General features: G+C 65.6%; 1 protein-coding gene across 1 annotated transcript; it reads left to right on the top strand.

The window, feature by feature from the left end:
• Positions 1-913: 913 nt before the first annotated feature.
• Positions 914-18,360, top strand: FASN (fatty acid synthase). Its single transcript, XM_033089731.1, has 42 exons — positions 914-1,078; positions 2,871-3,005; positions 3,543-3,695; positions 4,700-4,873; positions 4,995-5,195; positions 5,305-5,427; positions 5,505-5,620; positions 5,713-5,847; positions 6,364-6,829; positions 6,910-7,097; positions 7,193-7,382; positions 7,934-8,028; positions 8,119-8,253; positions 8,347-8,550; positions 8,697-8,812; positions 9,037-9,209; positions 9,292-9,483; positions 9,557-9,637; positions 9,749-9,928; positions 10,150-10,329; positions 10,408-10,611; positions 11,282-11,586; positions 11,766-12,158; positions 12,265-12,429; positions 12,513-12,631; positions 12,723-12,877; positions 12,981-13,184; positions 13,309-13,459; positions 13,547-13,725; positions 13,811-13,930; positions 14,103-14,225; positions 14,351-14,574; positions 14,649-14,850; positions 14,952-15,103; positions 15,211-15,302; positions 15,544-15,695; positions 15,778-16,020; positions 16,134-16,313; positions 16,595-16,825; positions 16,936-17,156; positions 17,242-17,340; positions 17,414-18,360. The coding sequence occupies exons 2-42, from the start codon at positions 2,879-2,881 to the stop codon at positions 17,801-17,803; spliced, it is 7,533 nt and encodes a 2,510-aa protein (XP_032945622.1). The 5' UTR covers positions 914-1,078; positions 2,871-2,878; the 3' UTR covers positions 17,804-18,360.
• Positions 18,361-19,861: the final 1,501 nt, after the last annotated feature.

Here is a 19,861-nt window from a genome sequence, read left to right as displayed (position 1 = left end):
GCCAGTGAGCCGGGACGCAGAGCTGAGCCTCCGCCGGTGCGCATGAGCGCGCGTGGGTGCGAGTGGCCAAGTGCGCGCGCGAGTGCCTCTGCCCAGGGAGGCTCCTTTGTTCGAATCACACCAAGCGGTGTCCGTGCAGAGCCCGCTCGCCAAATGGCCGCGCCCCTCCCTGCGGCCGGCTCCGGGGAGCCGGCGGTGCGCCCACTCGACCCCTGCTGGCTCGGGAGGCGTCCGCCCGGCTTCCCGCGCCGGCCCCGCGAAGTGGGACGGCCTGGCGGAGAGGACCAGTCCCCTGCTGCGGTGACCGGCAGTAACCCCGGCCAGTGCGCCCCCGGCTGGGTCAACGACCGCGCTCGCCCGCCGCGGCCGGCGCAGCGCTGGGGCCAGCCCATCACCCTATCGCCTAGCAACGCCCCCTCGCGCGCCGCCATTGGGCCTGCGCGCACGCCCCCGGCCCCCGATTGGCCGCGGCGGCAAAACGAGCCACGCCCACAGTCGGCTGTGCCCGCCCCAGACGCTGGCTTGTGCGTCCGTCCGTATGGGGGTCCGCCTGGACTCTAATGTGGCCCCGGCGTGACCGCCCGCCCCCACCCCGAAGTAGCCCAAACACGCCCGGTCCCGTTTAACCCGCGCGCCGCGCACACGTGGCCCCCGCGGCCCTGGGGGTGGGGACGCACCGCGTGCCCTCGGGGCGGGAAACGGAAGTGGAGGGCGGGGGTGATGCGGCGCGCCCCGCCCCAGCGCCCCCCGAGTCCTCGGCCCACCAGCTAGGCACCTCCCCCCAGGCGCGGCCCCGCGCAGGTCTCGGCGGCGGCGGTGGCGGCGGCGGCGCGCAGCATCACCCCACTGGCGGCGGCGCGCCGGGTCCCGGGGCGCAGCCCCGACGCTCATTGGCCTGGGCGGCGCAGCCAAGCTGTCAGCCCATGTGGCGTGTCCGCGCGGGGACGGCCGCAGTTAAATAGAGTCGGCGCCGGCCTAGAGGGAGCCAGAGAGACGGCAGCGGCCTGGCCCCTTTCTCCGCCGCGCTCCATCCTCGCTCTCAGTCGCCCGCCCGCATTGCCGCCCGCGCCCAGACCAGGTACCAGCGGCGAGCCCGGGGTCGGGGCGGCGCGGCCGGGCCCGGAGGGCGCCGCCGGCCGGCATCCTCCGGCCACGGGGCGCCCGTGGTGAGAGGTCGCCCTCCGAGGCCCGCTCGGGTCTCGCGGTCCGAGCCCCGTAGAGCGTCCGGGGCCGGGTGATGAAGGACCCGTGCGCCGCGCCCCAGGCCTGGTGGGACAGATGGACGATGGCGAGGGGCGGACGCCAGAGAGTGCCGCGAACAGCCATTTTGGTCTCGGAGTGGGGTTGGCCAGGCAGCTGCGAACCCCCGAGGGCCGGTGGGAGCACCCGCCGCCTCGTGCGCGCCGGGCCCCTTGGCGCCTTCAGAGGTCTCCATGCGGGCCGGGCCCCTGAGCTCCTCGACCGCGGCACCACCTCCTCTCCTCCTCGTGTGCCGCATAGCCGAGGCCCAGCCCCAGCCGGAGGCTCCCTTCCAGCCAACCGGAGGGCCGGGAAGAAGGGAGGGATGTGGTGGAGAGGCCCCCGGAGCCGGGTGAGGACCGGCTTCCCCACCACGTGGGCGCCGGCCGGAACCCCCAAAGTTCTGGGGTGGCAAGCAGCTCCAGCCCGTTCGGTGGCAGCGGCGGGGCGGACTGGCGAGGCGGTGCGCGCTGCGGGGGTCTCCACCCCCCGTGTGGGCCCCGCCGGACTCCGCGTGAATAGCAAGTAGGGAAGAACAGAGCTGGCGCTTTCTGGAGGAAGCAGCCGCCCCGGAGCTGGTGCCCCTGGGCCCGCAAAGAGCTCTTTATTCAGCGCTGGGGGAGGGGGCTCCTTCCCTGCTGAGACAGCAGGGACACTCGGCCACCCAAGGAAGTCGCTGCTCTCCTCTACTCAGCCCGCCCTTGTTCAGAGAGACCCAGGAGGGCAAAAGGTTGGCGTGCCCACCCCCACCGGACATTAGCACCACAAGGCCCTAGGGCATTGGCAGAAGTTGCTAGACCAACCCTGATTTTGTCCCTTCCCTCAGGGGCTGCAAAGGAGCCCCCGTCCTGCACCCACAAGCTCAGGGTGGCCAGGGCTCCCTCTGCAGGCGCCTTGGGGACCTGGGTCAGGCAGGCTGCATGGAGGTCAGCAAGTAGTATCCTGCGGCCTCACCTGCACAGGTGTGTGGGTCTGCGCAGCACTTGCCTGCAACCTGACCAGGAAGTTCTTCGGGTTGGCCCACTGTGGAGCAAGGGCCACTTTTCCACAGAGCCCTGCGGGCCTTGGTACCCACATCCCTGCCCAAGTCCGGGCAGTTTGGTGGCATCGGGCCGTGGAGGGTACCCTGGGGTGCTGAGTGAAGGATGGGCTGCTGCTCCTCCCCACCCTTGATTCCCTTCCCTCAAACCTTGGCGCCCGTTCTCCCCTGTTTGATTTCCTGGGCCAGCTTTTAGCAGGCTGACGGCCAGGTGGCCCTGTCCTGGGAAGGGGTTGGGCCCTTCTCTGGATGGTCCTCCCAGGAGCACTGCAGCAGGAGGTTGCAGAGGCCCCTGACTGCTAGGGGGGTCCACAGAGCAGCAGGCCATCCATGGTGGTATCACCCAGGTCGAGGCCCCAGATGTTACAGGCCAGTGCCAAGGCCCAGTAAGAGGTGAGGGCTGGCTGGACCAGAGTTGAACCCACACACACCCTGGGCTTCCATCCGGGAGGCACAGGACCAGGAGCTGACCATTTGTCCCTTGGTCTGGGGGGGGCCTTGGTCCTCCATGCTGCTCTCAGACCTGTGAACGGGCCAGGTGGAGGAGGGCAGATGCTGTTGGGGCCAGAGCTGACCCGTGTCCACCCCGCAGGGAGCAGCATGGAGGAAGTGGTGATCGCTGGCATGTCAGGGAAGCTGCCCGAGTCGGAGAATGTGCAGGAGTTCTGGGCCAACCTCATCGGTGGCGTGGACATGGTGACAGAAGACGACAGGCGGTGGAAGGCCGGTGAGTGGGCTCTGGGCTCTGGGCTCTGGCCTCAGGAGGCAGAGGGTGAGCCCTAGTGTGCCTCCTTGCCCACTTTACAGCTGAGCTATGTGACCTACTAGGTCCCGGCACCGGGGATAGGGCCAGGGGTGAGGCCAGGTGGGCGAGAGCCCGGCCGGCCACTGCTGGCCCACATGTCCCAGGTTCTCGGGAAGCTGGTTTGACTCCCTCACACCCAGTAGCTTCCCCCGCAGGGTGGCTCTACCTGATCTACAGGGTGTGAGTCAGCGTGGCAGGGCTGGCCCAGCTCGGGCCCAGCAGAGGGTCCAGGATGCTGGCGGGCGGTGGGACGCTGCGGTGCCCCACCACGCTCTGCTCTGGGGTCACAGTCAGCCACACGCTGCCAAGTGACACGCAGGCCTGGCAGAGAGGCCCCTCTTGGGGCTGCTGCCCGCCCTCCTGAGGAGCCAGCTCCCCTCGCAGCAGGGCCTCCTCCGTGGGTCCTGCGGGGCCTGTGACATCCCACAACAGGCGCCGTCCATCTGCCCATGTCTGCAGGACTCTACGGCCTGCCCAAGCGGTCTGGCAAGCTGAAGGATCTGTCCAAGTTTGACGCCGCCTTCTTTGGGGTCCACAACAGGCAGGCGCACACAATGGACCCCCAGCTGCGTCTGTTGTTGGAGGTCTCCTACGAAGCCATCGTGGATGCAGGTGGGTCACCAGGAGCTGCTGGCCAGCCTGGGGCCACAACCTGACGGCAGTGTTTCTGTTTGTTCGCTTCTAAAAGCAGCACATGTTCAGAGCAGAACTCTGAGTGCAGCAGATCCAGGAAGAAGGGGAGCCGAGGTTGTCCCCGGCCCTGAGGCTCAGGAGGCGTGGGCCCTGGGGCAAGTCGGGGTGTCACAATGGCAGGGACGTATCCAGGCATGCCCTGATGCCCCAGTTTGCTGGCTTCCCGTCGCATGGCTGATCTGGGGTGAGGGCCAGTGCTGAGCCCCAGGACTCCTGCCCTTGTTATGCCCACCCTGCCTGTGGGGAGGGGTGGGTGGCTGGCCCTGATGAGGACCCTGGGGGCCTCCTGCTCTCACCTTTGGTCAGCAGACACTAGCCAGTCCCTGGAGTCTGAACATGACAGGGGTATGGGCATTCACCGCTCTCGGGGGAGGGGAGGCAAGCAGACCCTGGTGGCCTTCCCACTGCCCAGGCCCCACCCAGAGACCTTGGACGCCACTCCCCGGGGAGTGTCTCCTTTAAGAGCCTGGACACTTAGCCTTTGTCTCCCTTTGTCTCCTTATCTCGCCTGTCCCAGGGCAGGCTGCCCTTGGGGCTTGGGTGCTCATTGGCCCTTGGGGCTCACCAGACCCTGTCGGCAACACCAGGGGCCAGGAAAGTAGTCTGAGGACAATGCTGCCCTCTGTCTTCACCTCCGCTGTCTCCGGCCACTGCCTGACCCAGGACCTGGAACCCCACCTGGCCCCGCACCCCCGCCCCAGTTCTTTGTGACCTGGTTATGCGACTGTCCGTTCTCAGCCCTCCGTGGGCCGGCCACGGCTCTGCTCCCTCTGCCTGGCCCTGCCCCGCCTCTCCAGTTAGGCTGAGATGGAGCTCCCTTTACCCAAGCCCAGAAGGCCGAGGGGCAGCCTCCCCCCAAGAGCTGGGAGGCAGGGTATGGCCCAGCGGGCCCAGCTGCGAGGTCTGACTGCTGCTCCCCGCAGGCATCAACCCGGCCTCGCTCCGAGGGTCGCACACCGGCGTGTGGGTGGGTGTGAGCGGCTCTGAGGCCTCCGAGGCTCTGAGTCGAGACCCCGAGACCCTCCTGGGTTACAGCATGGTGGGTTGCCAGCGGGCCATGATGGCCAACCGCCTCTCCTTCTACTTCGACTTTAAAGGTGGGTGCCCGCCGTAGGGTGTGGGCCCCAGGACAGCGCGGCCCTCCCAGGTGCTCGCCTCCCCTCCCCCGCTGGGCCCCTGGGCCCCGGGGCTCACAGCTCTGTGCCTGCCCTCCTGCAGGGCCCAGCATCGCTCTGGACACGGCCTGTTCCTCCAGCCTGATGGCCCTGCACTGCGCCTACCAGGCCATCCGCAGCGGGCAGTGTCCTGCGGCCCTTGTGGGCGGCATCAACGTCCTTCTGAAGCCCGCCACGTCGCTGCAGTTCTTGAAGCTGGGGATGCTCAGCCCCACCGGCACCTGCAGGTCCTTCGACAAGGCGGGTGAGGCCGCGTGGGCCGGGCAGGGCGGGCCCGGGGGCAGCCTCGCCTCATGGCCCAGAGAGCTGGGGGTCCTCCGAGTCCCTGAACCTGACGTACCCTCTCACCTCAGGGGATGGCTACTGCCGCGCGGAGGCTGTGGTGGCCGTCCTGCTGACCAAGAAGTCCCTGGCCCGGCGGGTGTACGCCACCATCCTGAATACAGGCGCCAACACCGACGGCTTCAAGGAGCAAGGTGGGAGCAGGCTGGTGGCGGTGGGGCTGCCGCAGTGCCGCAGCGGTCAGGGTACTGAGGCCCGGCCCCTCCCACAGGCGTGACCTTCCCCTCTGGAGAGGCCCAGGAGCAGCTCATTCGCTCCCTGTACGACCCGGCCGGGGTGACCCCTGAGTCCCTTGAGTACATCGAAGCGCACGGCACGGGCACCATGGTGAGGCCCCCCCCACACACACACCCACACCCACGCCCACGCCCACACCCGCGGGGCCAGGTCGAGCCCTGACCCCCCCCTGTCCCCCGCAGGTCGGTGACCCCCAGGAACTCAACGGCATTGCCCGAGCCCTGTGCGCCACCCGCCGGGAGCCCCTGCTCGTCGGGTCCACCAAGTCGAACATGGGGCACGCAGAGCCCGCCTCAGGCCTGGTGGCGCTGACCAAGGTGGGCGGGCAGTTCCTGGCCGCCAGGTGGAGGGAGGTCCCCACGGGCCTCCTGGTAGCTGCCGGCCACTGAGGCCCAGGCAGCAGAGCACAAGCACGGGCCAGGCCTCAGTCCTGCTTCACTCTGGGTCACGCTCTGCGGACTGCTGGTTCCATGTGGGCCGGGGAGAGTGGAAATGGCGGGGGCAGCCCAGGCAGGCCTTCTGACCAGCGGGTGGGGGCTGGGTGGCCAGTGGAGAGATGGACAGTGCTCACCAGAGGACCTGGGTCACCATCACTCGGGCTCCGGGATGTGGGGGGCTTCCTGTGCTCCCCCGGGCGGCCGCAGCTCTCGCATGGGGACCTGGGTGGGGTCCGGCTGAGGAGGCCGTTGTGTCGGGGCCCCCAGCCACATGGCCTGGGAGGTGACAGGACCCAGGCAGGCTTGCTCATCGCAGCCCTGCACCAGGGCAGGGCGAGGTGGGGGCGAGACAGCCCTGGCTGCTGGGTCATCAGGACTGCTTGCCACTGCCCGCAGGTGCTGCTGTGCATGGAGCACGGGCTCTGGGTCCCCAACCTGCACTTCAACAGCCCGAACCCCGAAATCCCAGCGCTATCTGATGGGCGCCTGCAGGTGGTGGTGCAGCCCCTGCCCGTCCGCGGGGGCAATGTGGCCTTGAACTCCTTCGGCTTTGGTGGCTCCAACGTGCACGTCATCATCCAACCCAACTCATGCCCGCCCCTGGCCCCCGCCCCACACGCTACCCTGCCCCGCCTGCTGCTGGCCAGTGGGCGCACCGCCGAGGCCGTGCAGGCCCTGCTGGAGCAGGGCCGCCAGCACCACCAGGACCTGGCGTTCGTGAGCATGCTGAACAATATCGCCGCCACCCCCACCACCGCCATGCCCTTCCGTGGCTACGCCGTGCTGGGCAGCGAAGACAGTGGCCAGGAGGAGGTGCAGCACGTGCCCGCCGGCCGGCGCCCGCTCTGGTTCATCTGCTCTGGTGAGTCCTGTCCCCAGCGCTCCCGGGGCGAGTGGCGGCCCAGGTGGGCGGCTGCATGCTGACGCGTGTCGCTGGTACAGGGATGGGCACGCAGTGGCGCGGGATGGGGCTCAGCCTCATGCGCCTGGCCAGCTTCCGAGGCTCCATCCAGCGCTCGGATGAGGTCCTGAAGCCCCTGGGTGTGCAGGTGGCAGACCTGCTGCTGAGCACAGACGAGGCCACCTTCGACGACACTGTCCATGCCTTTGTGAGCCTGACCGCCATCCAGGTGCGCTCTCGGGGCTGGGGCGGGCCGGACCTGAGGGCACAGTCAAGTGGGCAGTCTGACATCCCGGCCCTCACGTGACACGTCCGTTCCCACAGATCGCCCTCATAGACCTGCTGACTTCCATGGGCCTGAGGCCAGATGGCATCATCGGGCACTCGCTGGGGGAGGTGGCCTGTGGCTATGCTGACGGCTGCCTCTCTCGGGAGGAGGCCATCCTAGCCGCCTACTGGAGGGGCCAGTGCATCAAGGAGGCCAACATCCCCCCGGGGGCCATGGCGGCCGTAGGTAGGTGCTGCCCCGTGCTCTCCATCCCTCTCCACCCTTAGGCCGGAAGGTGCCCCTGGGGGCGGGGGAGGGTGGTAGCAGGGGCCTAGGGGCAGCTTGCTGGCCACCATCCTTAGATACATCCACGTGGCTGCCCCATGCCTGGAGGCCTTGGTGCCGGGCACACTCACCGATGGGTGTCGGTAAAGGCCAGTGTGGTTGTCTTCACATGGGCCTGATCTGAACTCACCATTGGACGAGAACCTACAGGAGTTTTGATAAAGTCAGGGCACTGGGGTGAGCCGTCCTGCCTCCCCTCCGTTAGCACTCGGCCCTGGGGGGCTGCGGGTGAGAGAGGACTGCTCACCCCTCAGGCAGGCACCAGGCTGCAGCCTCCACTGGGCAGAAGCCTGGGGTGTTGTCACTGGTGGGACCGTGAGAGCGTGGTAATGACACCTGTGCCCCAGACGGAACGCAGCATGGGGAAAGTGCCTCGTAAAGGCGTCAGTCCGCGGCTGTCATTACCCTGGCTGGTCATTATGGCCACTCTGTGAGACTGTCTCTGCCCACAGGCTTGTCCTGGGAGAACTGTAAGCTGCGCTGCCCCCCAGGCGTTGTGCCCGCCTGCCACAACTCCAAGGACACGGTGACCATCTCGGGACCTCAGGTGTGCACTGGGAGGCAAGGCCTTGTCCCGACAGTGGGTGGGCTCTGCATGGGGGCCGAGCTCGTGTTCTAGCCCCCTCCCCGCCCCCAGGCTGCAGTGTCCCAGTTCGTGCAGCAGCTGAGAGAGGAGGGCGTGTTTGCCAAGGAGGTGCGGACGGGTGGCCTGGCCTTCCACTCGTACTTCATGGAAGCCATCGCCCCTTCGCTGCTGCAAGCTCTCAAGAAGGTGGGCCGGCCCCCTCGGGGCTGCTGGAGGGGTCCCCGGGGGGCGGCGGTAGGGCTGGGCCCCTGGCGCTGACCCAGCCGGCCTCATGCACAGGTGATCCGGGAGCCACATCCCCGTTCCGCACGCTGGCTCAGCACCTCCATCCCCGAGGCCCAGTGGCAGAGCAGCCTGGCCCGCACGTCCTCGGCTGAGTACAACGTCAACAATCTGGTGAGCCCCGTGCTGTTCCAGGAAGCGCTGTGGCACGTGCCGGAACACGCCGTGGTGCTGGAGATCGCCCCACACGCCCTGCTGCAGGTGCGCCCTGGGACCGGACGGTGACGGGGCTGGAGGGGGTCTGGCTGGGGGCGTGTCAGGGTCATGGAGCTCTGTGTGGCCCTGTGAGCACAGTGGGTGGGCAGCAACCACCCGAGGGAGCCCTCAGCCCGCTGTGCCCCACGCAGGCCGTCCTCAAGAGAGGCCTCAAGCCCAGCTGCACCATCATCCCCCTGATGAAGAAGGACCACGCGGACAACCTGCAGTTCTTCCTCAGCCACGTGGGCCAGCTCCACCTGGCCGGGTGAGTCTGCGCCCCTGCGGGGCCCCTGGGGGGACCCCAGGCACTTCTCTAGTGAAGAACCATCGCCAGGGTTCAGGCCAGTGATGCTGGGCCACACTGAGCACCCTCACTGTGGCCCTTGGCCCGTCGTGGCAGCGTCCGGTGCCTTAGGGGAGACCGATGGCAGTGGGTGTGGCAGGGTGGTCCCAGGGCCAGCTGTGTCCTAACCCTGCTGCCACCCCCAGCATTGACGTCAGCCCCAATGACCTGTTCCCGCCTGTGGAGTTCCCAGCTCCCCGGGGCACCCCCCTCATCTCCCCCCACATCAAGTGGGACCACAGCCAGACCTGGGACGTGCCTGCCGCGAAGGACTTCCCCAGTGGCTCTAGCTGTGCCTCTGTCACCGTCTACAACATTGGTGAGCGAGATGGCGGGTGGCGGGTGGCGGCGGGGCACGGCCCCTCCTTCCTGGCAGGGCACTAAGACCTGTACTCGTGCAGATACTAGCACCGAGTCCCCTGATCACTACCTGGTGGACCACAGCATCAATGGCCGTGTCATCTTTCCCGCCACCGGCTACCTGTGCCTGGTCTGGAGAACACTGGCACATGCCCTGGACCAAAACATGGAGCAGACACCTGTGGTGTTTGAGGACATAACAGTTCACCAGGCCACCATCCTGCCTAAGACAGGTGAGGCGGGGTGGCCCGGAGGAGTGTGGGCGTGCTGGCCACTGGGGCTGACCTCTGACCCTGCTGCCCACAGGCTCCGTGGCCCTGGAGGTGCGGCTTCTGGAGGCTTCCCGCACGTTTGAGGTGTCTGAGAACGGCAGGCTGATAATGAGCGGTGAGCAGGGTGCCTGCAGCTACAGGGTCCCTGGTGGGGTCCTGGGTGGAGCCCTGGCTCCCAGCTTGGCTCGCCCCCGCCCTCAGGCCCTTCTGACACCTCTGCTCACAGGGAAGGTGTACCAGTGGGAGGACCCCGACCCTAAGCTCTTCGCCAGTCACGGTGGCCTGCACCCGGCGCACCCCACGGCAGCATTCCATCTGACCCCAGAGGACGTGTACAAGGAGCTGCGGCTGCGAGGCTACGACTACGGCCCTCGTTTCCAGGGTATCCTCAAAGCCGACCTGGAAGGTAAGGCACAAGGGCTCCCCACTTGTACTCGGGGCTCAAGGCCCTTCTTCAGGCCAGACTGGGCCTGACCTGCTGCCCAGTGTCCAGGTGCCATGTGACTGCACCGTCGCCCAAACCAGGTGGAGGGAGGGCAGTCGTAGGTGTGAGGGGCCCACGGGCATCCCAGGGCTTCTCGGCGCAGGAGACCTGGTCTAGCTGAGCTGACGGCCCGTCTGTTGCAGGCAGCACAGGCCAGCTGCTGTGGGCAGACAACTGGGTGACCTTCCTGGACACCATGCTGCAGATAACCATCCTGGGCTCCCGCGAGCGCAGCCTGCGCCTGCCCACCCGCATTGGTGCCGTCCGCATCGACCCGGCCACCCACCAGCGGCACGTGCGTGCAGTGCAGGGCAAGGCCCAAGGTATCCGGCCCCCGCACCTGTGCCCCCAGCACTGTCCCTGTGCCAGCCACTGCCCACACTGACAGCCTGTCCCCACAGCGGTTGATGTGACGGTGGACAGCTGTCTGCAGAGTATAGTGGCTGGTGGCATCCTTGTCTCACGGCTCGTCACCTTGGTGGCCCCGCGACGGCAGCAAGAACAGCACACGCCCTCCCTGGAGAAGTTCTGTTTCACGCCACACGTGGAGGGCAGGTGCCTGGCCGGGAGTGTGGCGTTGCAAGAGGAGCTGCAGCGGTGCAGGGGTGAGGCCTGGCTCTGGGCCCTGTGCTGCTGCTGTGATCCTCCAGTGGTGACAGCTCATCTCCCCACATAGCCCGTCACTGGGACCTGTTCTGCCTTCACCGGGAACCCAGACCTGCCCTTCCTGAGGCCCCCTTGTGAGCTCCCCCCACCACCCAGCCTGGCTCCCCACCCAGAGCTGATATCAGCGGCCTCCCCCATCACTGATAACCATCCCTCAGTCTTCAGAGGGGGCCCAGGGCTCAAACATGACACAGTGGGCCCCTCCTGGTTGCGTCGCCTCTGGCATAGTGTCCACAGAGCCTGACCCTGCAGACGGTCCCATCCCTGTGGACAGCTCACACCTGTGCTGATGGGGGCAACTGGGGACCTCAGGACCCTGAACTCACCTCCTGTGCAGCCCCGTGCTTTGTGGGGCATAAGCCTTAGTGGGGACACAGCAGCCTCTGCCCTCAGCGTGCAGTAGTGAGTGGCCCATGGCTGACACCACTTCCCAGCCCTGGGAGACTCTGTTCCCCCATCTGTTGGCTTGTCTGGTGTCCTGGGAGGACAAGGTCACCTGGGTCCTACTCACCCCGAGTCCCTGCTCCAAGCAGACACTTGCACAGGGGGCCAGGAGACACCAGCCCAGGTGAGGCCCCTCCCTAGTGCATATTTCCCCCCACCCCTCAGGGTTGGCACAGGTGCTGCAGACCAAGGTGGCCGAGCAGGGGCTGAAGATGGTGGTGCCTGGACTGGATGGGGCCCAGGTGCCCCGGGAGCCCCCGCAGCAGGGCCTGGCTCGGGTGCTGGCAGCCGCCTGCCAGCTGCAGCTCAACGGGAACCTGCACCTGGAGCTGGGCCAGATGCTGGCCCGGGAGAGGCCCCTGCTGCGTGACGACCCACTGCTCAGCGGCCTTCTGGACTCCCCAGCGCTCAAGGCCTGCGTGGACACCGCCCTGGAGAACGTGACTGACGTCAAGATGAAGGTGGTGGAGGTGGGTGCCAGCTCGCTGGCTCGAGACTGCCAGGCTGCCATTCCTGTTGTTCCTCCCTGAACACCGGCAGGACCACAGGGACAGGCCATAGGGGTCCAGGCCTTTGTGGCAGACATTCACCCAGCCGGTGTTGAGAAGTCTGCCAGGATGGCAGCAATCTAGGAATCTGTCCCCTTCAGGTGCTGGCTGGTGATGGCCACCTGTACTCCCGCATTCCGGCACTGCTCAACACCCAGCCCATGACGCAGCTGGAATACATGGCCACTGATCGCCACCCCCAGGCCCTGGAGTCTGCCCAGGCTGAGCTTCAGCAGCATGACGTGGCCCAGGGCCAGTGGGACCCTGCAGGCCCCGCCCCCAGCAGCCTGGGTGAGGCTGACCTCCTGGTGTGCAACCTCGCAGTGGCCACCCTTGGGGATGTGGCCACAGCCCTTGACAACATGGTGGCCGCTGTCAAGAAGGGCGGCTTCCTGCTGCTGCACACCCTGCTCAGAGGACACTCCCTCGGGGAGACACTGGCCTTCTTGACCTGCCCGGAGCCACAGCTAAGCAGGCAGAGCCTCCTGAGCCAGGTGCGGGGTGCGGGAGGCAGAATGGGGAGCTGGCCTGGGAGGTGGGGGGTGGGGCTGTGGGCAGGGCCAAGAGCCCTCCAGTATGCTGACCACCCCCCACGCTCAGGACGAGTGGGAGAGCCTGTTTGCTGGGGCAGCCCTGCAGCTGGTAGCACTGAAGAGGTCCTTCTACGGCTCCGTGCTCTTCCTGTGCCGTCGGCCGGCCCTGCAAGACAGCCCCATCTTCCTGCCCGTGGAGGACACCAGCTTTCGATGGGTGGACTCGCTCAAGGTCAGCTCCCTCCCGGCTCCCACCCAGTACCACACGCAGGGGCCTGGGGACCCTCCACAGGCCAACCCTTCCCTGTCCTGCAGAACATTCTGGCTGACGACTCCTCCCGACCTGTGTGGCTGACGGCAGTCGGCTGCACCACATCAGGCGTCGTGGGCATGGTCAACTGTCTCCGCAAGGAGCCTGGGGGGCACCGGGTCCGGTGAGAGAAGACATGCCTGCCCCGCTGCCCCCTCCCTGCCCCTCCGCTCCCCTCCCCTCCCCCAGCCTCGCCTCACCACTGCTGCCCACAGGTGCATCCTGGTGTCCAACCTCAGCAGCTCGTCCCCCGTCCCCAAGATGGACCCGGGCTCCACGGAGCTGCAGAAGGTGCTGCAGGGGGACCTGGTGATGAACGTGTACCGGGATGGGGCCTGGGGGGCCTTCCGCCACTTCCCACTGGAGCACGGTGAGCCCCCCAGCCAGCTCCTTGCTGCTCAGCTGGGGGATGAGGAGGGGACCGGGACCCCAGCCCAGTGGCCCGTGGCAGCCCCACTTCCTGTTGCCCTCAGACCAGCCAAAGGAGCAGACAGAGCACGCCCATATAAACGTCCTCACCCGAGGGGATCTCTCTTCCATTCGCTGGGTCTGCTCCCCGCTGCGTCACACCCCAACATCCAGCCCTGGAGTCCAGCTCTGCAGTGTTTACTACGCCTCCATCAACTTCCGGGACATCATGCTGGCCACGGGCAAGCTGTCCCCTGACGCCATTCCAGGTGTGGAGTGCGGGCCGCATGCAGCAGCAGGGTGGGGGGCAGCTGGGAAGGGCGGGTCGTGGGCCTGAGCTCATGCACTGGCCCTCCTGGGGAAATGCTGGGCTCAGCCGCCTTCCGCCCCCAGGGAAGTTCACCTCCCGGGACTGCATGCTGGGCATGGAGTTCTCCGGCAGAGATGTCAGCGGCAAGCGTGTGATGGGGCTGGTACCCGCCGAAGGCCTGGCCACCTCTGTCCTGCTGTCTCAGGACTTCCTATGGGACGTTCCCTCCAGCTGGTGAGTCCGTCGGGCAGTGAGCCTGGGGCCCCACACACATATGGCCGGGTCTCAGGCCTGAGCTAACCTTGGGCACTATGCTTGCAGGACCCTGGAGCAGGCGGCATCGGTGCCTGTCGTCTACACCACAGCCTACTACTCACTGGTGGTGCGCGGGCGTATGCGGCGTGGGGAGACAGTGCTCATCCACTCAGGCTCGGGTGGTGTGGGCCAGGCCGCGATCACCATCGCCCTCAGCATGGGCTGCCGAGTCTTCACCACCGTGGGTGAGCTGGTCGTCCTTCCTGGAGCCCGGTGCCGACCCAGCAGCCCCTCAGCCAGGCTCACCATCACGTGCCTCTCCCCCACCAGGGTCAGCTGAGAAGCGGGCGTACCTCCAAGCCAGATTCCCCCAGCTCAACGACACCAGCTTTGCCAACTCCCGGGACACATCCTTCGAGCAGCATGTGCTGCGGCACACAGCTGGGAAGGGTGCGTGGCCTGTGGGCACTCAGCGGCCTCCCAACCCCCATCACCCGCCATCCGACACCCAGCCACACTGTCTCCCTCCTCCCTGGAGGAGCTGGAGAAGACTCTGGCCCTCTGGACTCGTGCCGATGGGCCCGGCAGTGCTGACTGTGAGGAACCCTCTGTCCCCCACCAGGCGTGGACCTGGTCCTGAACTCGCTGGCAGAAGAAAAGCTGCAGGCCAGTGTGCGGTGCCTGGCCCAGCATGGCCGCTTCCTGGAAATCGGCAAAGTTGACCTTTCCAACAACAACCCGCTGGGTGAGGCCGGGCAATGGGCTGGAATGGGCGGGTGGGCAGGGGCTGAGGGCTGCGGTGAGGTGCCCAGGGCAAGCAGGGGGCCGAGAGTGGTGAGCCCTCTGCCCGCCCGCCCGCCCGCCACACAGGCATGGCCATCTTCCTGAAGAACATGACTTTCCACGGGATCCTGCTGGACGCGCTGTTCAACGAGGCCAGCACCGACTGGCAGGAGGTGGCGGCGCTGCTGCGGGCAGGCATCCAGGACGGCGTGGTGCAGCCCCTCAACTGCACCGTGTTCCCCAAGGACCGGGTGGAGGACGCCTTCCGCTTCATGGCCCAGGGGAAGCACATCGGCAAAGTGGTGGTCCAGGTGAGGGGGACCCCCGGCACCCCTGGCTCTGGCCCCTGCAGGCAGCGCGTGAACACGCTCTGCTTGGACTGCAGGTGCGTGAGGAGGAGCAGGAGGTCATGCTGCAGGCGCCCACGCCCATGCTGATGGCGGCCGTGCCCAAGACCTTCTTCTCGGCTCAGAAGAGCTACATCATCACCGGGGGCCTGGGTGGCTTCGGCCTGGAGCTGGCACACTGGCTCATGCTGCGAGGGGCCCAGAAGCTCGTGTTGACCTCCCGCTCGGGGATTCGTACAGGTGAGCAGGGTGAGGGCATGTACAGGCAGGGCAGTGGGAGGGACGCGCGGGCTGGGTGGCCAAACGCTGACGGGCCCGACCCACTGCCCTGTGACCCATAGGCTACCAGGCCAAGCAGGTCCATGGGTTGAGGCTCCAGGGAGTCCAGCTGCTGGTGTCCACCAGCAATGCCAGCGCACTGGATGGGGCCCAGGCCCTCATCGCCGAGGCCACACAACTGGGCCCTGTTGGAGGCGTCTTCAACCTGGCCATGGTGAGTGCAGCTGAGGGGCCTACGCCGACCACCCCGGAAAGGATTCCCAGGCCAACCCCTCCACAGCCCTGGGACCAGGCCAGGCACTGAGGACGCTTCACCCCCAGGTCCTGAGAGACGCCATGTTCGAGAACCAGACCCCTGAGCTCTTCCAGGACGTCAACAAGCCCAAGTACAGCAGCACCCTGAACTTGGACAGGTGGGGTGTTTGGCCCCCTGTCCTGCCCTGCCCCAGTGCAGCTCGGCTTGGCTGTGGCCCAGCGTGTACAGGGAGCGGCTCCCTGTCCTCCCCCTCATCCCACGCCCTCCCCCACACGGTGCTCCCACCCCCTTCCAGGTTCCAGGCCACAGGCTTCTGCCGGGGTCAGAGCCAAGGGCTTAGGGAGGCAGCGGTGGGTAGGCAGGGGCAGCCGGCCAGGGTGTGACTCAGGCACCCACAGGGTGACCCGGGAGGCGTGCCCCGAGCTGGACTACTTCGTGGTTTTCTCCTCATTGAGCTGTGGGCGTGGCAACATCGGCCAGACAAACTATGGCTTCGCCAACTCCACCATGGAACGCATATGTGAAAAGCGTCGGCAAGACAACCTCCCAGGTGGGCCCCACTGCCCACGCCTTGCACCGCTGGCTGCCACCCCCACTCTGCACCCGTTCATCCCAACCCTCCTTGCCTGCAGGCCTCGCCGTGCAGTGGGGCGCCATTGGTGACGTAGGTGTCGTCGTCGAATCGCTGGGCACCAATGAGACGGTCATTGGTGGGACTCTGCCCCAGCGCATAGTCTCCTGCCTGGAGGTGTTGGATCTCTTCCTGAACCAGCCCTACCCGGTCCTGGCCAGCTATGTGCTGGCCGAGAAGGCCGCAGCTCGCAGTGACAGCAACAGCCAGCGGGACCTGCAGAAGGCCGTGGCTCACATCCTGGGTGAGGAAGCAGCGTTCCCTCTGGCCGACACTCGGCTCCCCTAGCTGTACAAGGGGGCATGCTTGCTGCCCCAGCCCCCCTTCCCAAATTGCCAACTAAGCACCTCTCCCCAGGCATCCGAGACTTGGCCGCTGTCAACCTGGACAGCTCGCTGGCGGACCTGGGGCTGGACTCACTCATGGGCGTGGAGGTGCGCCAGATGCTGGAGCGCGAGCACGAGCTGGCAATGTCCATGCGGGACATCCAGCAGCTGACGCTCCGGAAGCTGCAGGGACTTAGTGGCTCGGCTAAAGGTGCGTGTGGGGTGGAAGACAGCCGGGGGGGGGCTGGGGGGTCTGGGCCAGGTGTCCCAGGACCAGCACAGCCCTCCCCCCGTCCAGAGCTGCTGGCCCGGAGGCAGCTTGGGCCCATGTGTCAGGGCTTGTTTATCTGGCCCCTTCCTGAGCGCTCACTGGGGGGCAGGATCCCATACCCAACACGTCACCAGGCCTGCAGCAGCCCGAGTCCAGCGTGCGTGTGTCTGCGCGTGTGCCTGTGCGCCCTGGCCCTCTTTGGCATCTGCCCCTCCCCATAGAGCTGGCAGCCCCCACACCCAAGGAGAGCAGCCCTGCCCAGCAGCAGGCCCAGCTGAACCTGAGCATCCTGCTGGTGAACCCCGAGGGCCCGACCTTGACCAGGCTCAACTCGGTGCAGAGCTCGGAGCAGCCGCTGTTCCTGGTGCACCCCATCGAGGGCTCCACGGCGGTGTTCCACAGCCTGGCCGCCAAGCTCAGCATCCCCACCTACGGCCTGCAGTGCACCCGAGGTGCGGCTGGGTCCTGCCTGCCAAGCCGCCCTCCCCAACCAGGCGGGTGGCGTGCCTGTGGGGCCCAGGGACCCCCCCCCCAGCTGCAGCTGAGCCTGTTGCCCCCACAGCTGCACCCCTGGACAGCATCCAGAGCCTGGCTGCCTACTACATCGAGTGCATCAGGCAGGTGCAGCCGGAGGGGCCCTACCGCATCGCTGGCTACTCCTACGGGGCCTGCGTGGCCTTTGAGATGTGCTCGCAGCTGCAGGCGCAGCAGAACCCCGCCCACACACACAACAGCCTCTTCCTGTTCGACGGCTCACACACCTATGTGCTGGCCTACACGCAGGTGAGGGCAGCGTCGGGGTCCCACCTCGGGTCCCAGGTCCCCGTGCCCGTCGGCGAAGCCATAGCAGCCCCTCGTCCTTTCGCAGAGCTACCGCGCCAAGCTGACGCCAGGCTGTGAAGGGGAGGCGGAGACCGAGGCCTTGTGCTTCTTCGTGCAGCAGTTCACCGATGCCGAGCACAGCAGGGTGGGTCCCGGGCCGGTGGGGGGCGGGCTACGCGAGCAGCACGTGGGCACCCACTCAGCCTCCCGTCCCGCAGGTGCTGGAGGCGCTGCTGCCCCTGGCGGGCCTGGAGGAGCGCGTGGCGGCCGCTGTGGACCTGATCGTACAGAGCCACGCGGGTCTGGACCGCCGCGCACTCACCTTCGCCGCGCACTCCTTCTACCATAAGCTGCGGGCTGCCGAGAAGTACACGCCGCGGGCCACCTACCATGGCAACGTGACGCTACTGCGCGCCAAGACCGGCGGAGCGTACGGCGAGGACCTGGGCGCCGACTACAACCTGTCTCAGGTGTGCGACGGCAAGGTGTCGGTGCACATCATCGAGGGGGACCACCGCACGCTGCTGGAGGGCAGTGGCCTGGAGGCCATCCTGGGCATCATCCACAGCTCCCTGGCGGAGCCGCGCGTTAGCGTGCGGGAGGGCTAGCCCGCCCCCCACGTCCCTCGGGCCAGGGAGGGTCCTGCCGGTGGGACCGCGGCCTGCACCCCGCGCAGCTGCCCGCGGATCGTGCTAGAAGTAGGACTGACGCCAGCCCTCCCGGGGCCACCACCCACATGGCCATTCTGCTGCCACCTTGCATGTGGGCGCAGGGCCGGAACCTGCACTGCTGACTCGGAGACCTGCCCTGGTCTGTGAAGAGTCCACCGGGCCACGAGCCTCTGCCCATGGGTCCCTTTGTGGCTCAGTTTGGATTCTATTTATTGCTTTGCTGGGGAGCCCCCTGGTCATGTCCACGGTGGAGCCGGCGGCACAACGGAGCCGGCAGTGATGCAGGCCTGTACGGCAGAGCAGCCGGCACCGGGCACCCATTCTGTCCTCTTCATTTTTCAAGAAATGTGACTCAAATTCCTGCTCAGATTTTGAAATTTACTATAATTGTTAGGTCAAAGACCTCTGTCTAGACCTGTTTCATTTTTACACCAACCTGGTAAAAATGCTGCTCTTCTCTGAGCCTCTCACCATTAAACTGCCTGTGAGCTGTGGCCTCTCTGCTCATTTTTCTTTTGCCCTCCTCCCTGACCAGCCACTGTGAGCACCAGCCCTGTCCTGGCTGAGACCTGGGGGCCCACGGGGGACCCCTCTACTCCCCTCAGCCTTTAGCATGCTTCCTGGGCATGCCGGAGGGAGAGTGGCAGCGCCCCGCTGCAGAAAGCAGGCTAGACACCCTCTGGAGGGCTGTGGGGCTGTACCACAAACAGAACAAGCAGGAGACAGGCCTGCAGTCTATTAGGAGCATTTGGAAGACTCGGCTGGCAGCAATAGTGGGGACCCCCAGGCACGTCTTGTCAGAATTCCTGCTCCTCAGGAACCTTGGGTCTGTTCCCAGGGCTTCGGCTGACTGCAGGCACCTTACCCACATCCTCCAGAATAATCTTGACTTGAGGTCAGCTGGTTGTGGACGTGAACCTGAACCACATGGCCGAGTACCTTCACAGCAACACCTATATTAGTGTTTGCAGAACTGCCAAGTTGAACTTAAGACTGACTCAGGGTTTATGCAAAGCAGTGGAGGCTGGGAGGAAGGGGGAGGGGCAGGGAGTCCCCTGATCACCTGAACTCAAGAGCCAAGGGATGAGGTGGACACACTGGAGTGGGGCTTTCTAGGCCCGCTGGTGGAGGTGAGCTGTGATAGGGAGAGCTGGGCCCTACGATGGGGGTAGCGTGCAGGGGCCAGGACTGCAAATACAGGGGTGGGGATGCAGGCCCACTCCAGCTTCGCCAAGCTTGTGTTGACCCCAGAGACAGACCAAGGGCCATTCCATGTTTCTAAGAAAGTTCAACAGAGTTGCCATACAAGCCAACAATTTCGTGACTACTATGTACCCAAAAGAATGAAAATGGACTCAAACATTCAAACACACTTGACGCCAATGCTCCCAGCAGCAGTACCCTTACCCACAACAGACACAACATGGAAACAACCCGAGTCCATCAACAGATGGAGGTGAGTGGATATACAGATGTGGTCCATCCACGTAATGGAATATTCAGCCACCAAAAGGAATGAATTTCCCGTATGTGCTACAGCACGAATGCCACTTGGAAACATGCTAACAGTAGAGAAAGGACTCCCGGAGTTGGTGTCTTAATATCAAAAATATACTACAGATAGTCATCTTATAGCAAATGCAAAGGAGGTAACAATCCTAAACTTTCATGTCCCTAAAAAAGCTCCAAATTACAGGAAGCAAAAGTTACAGACCTGAGAAGACAAATGGACGAATCTGCAAATAAGGGAGATCTCAGAACCCCTCTCAATAATTGATAGAACAAGGAGACAGAAAAGGACATGAAAAAGAACAACACAATAACCAGTTTGACCTGACGTTTATCCACCCAACAACAGAATGACATTTCAAATTCCTGGGAGCATTTATCAAAAGCGTCCACACGCTGGGTCACAAAACTAGTCTCAATAAATTCAAAAGAATTCAACCTCTATAAAGTATTTTCTCTGACCACAATTGGATAAAATTAGAATCA

Source organism: Rhinolophus ferrumequinum, chromosome 21 (genome assembly GCF_004115265.2).
Source record: "Rhinolophus ferrumequinum isolate MPI-CBG mRhiFer1 chromosome 21, mRhiFer1_v1.p, whole genome shotgun sequence".
NCBI classification, from domain to species: Eukaryota; Metazoa; Chordata; class Mammalia; order Chiroptera; family Rhinolophidae; genus Rhinolophus; species Rhinolophus ferrumequinum.
Note: the sequence above shows the minus strand (reverse complement) of the source record. Positions and strands in the feature narration are given on the sequence as shown.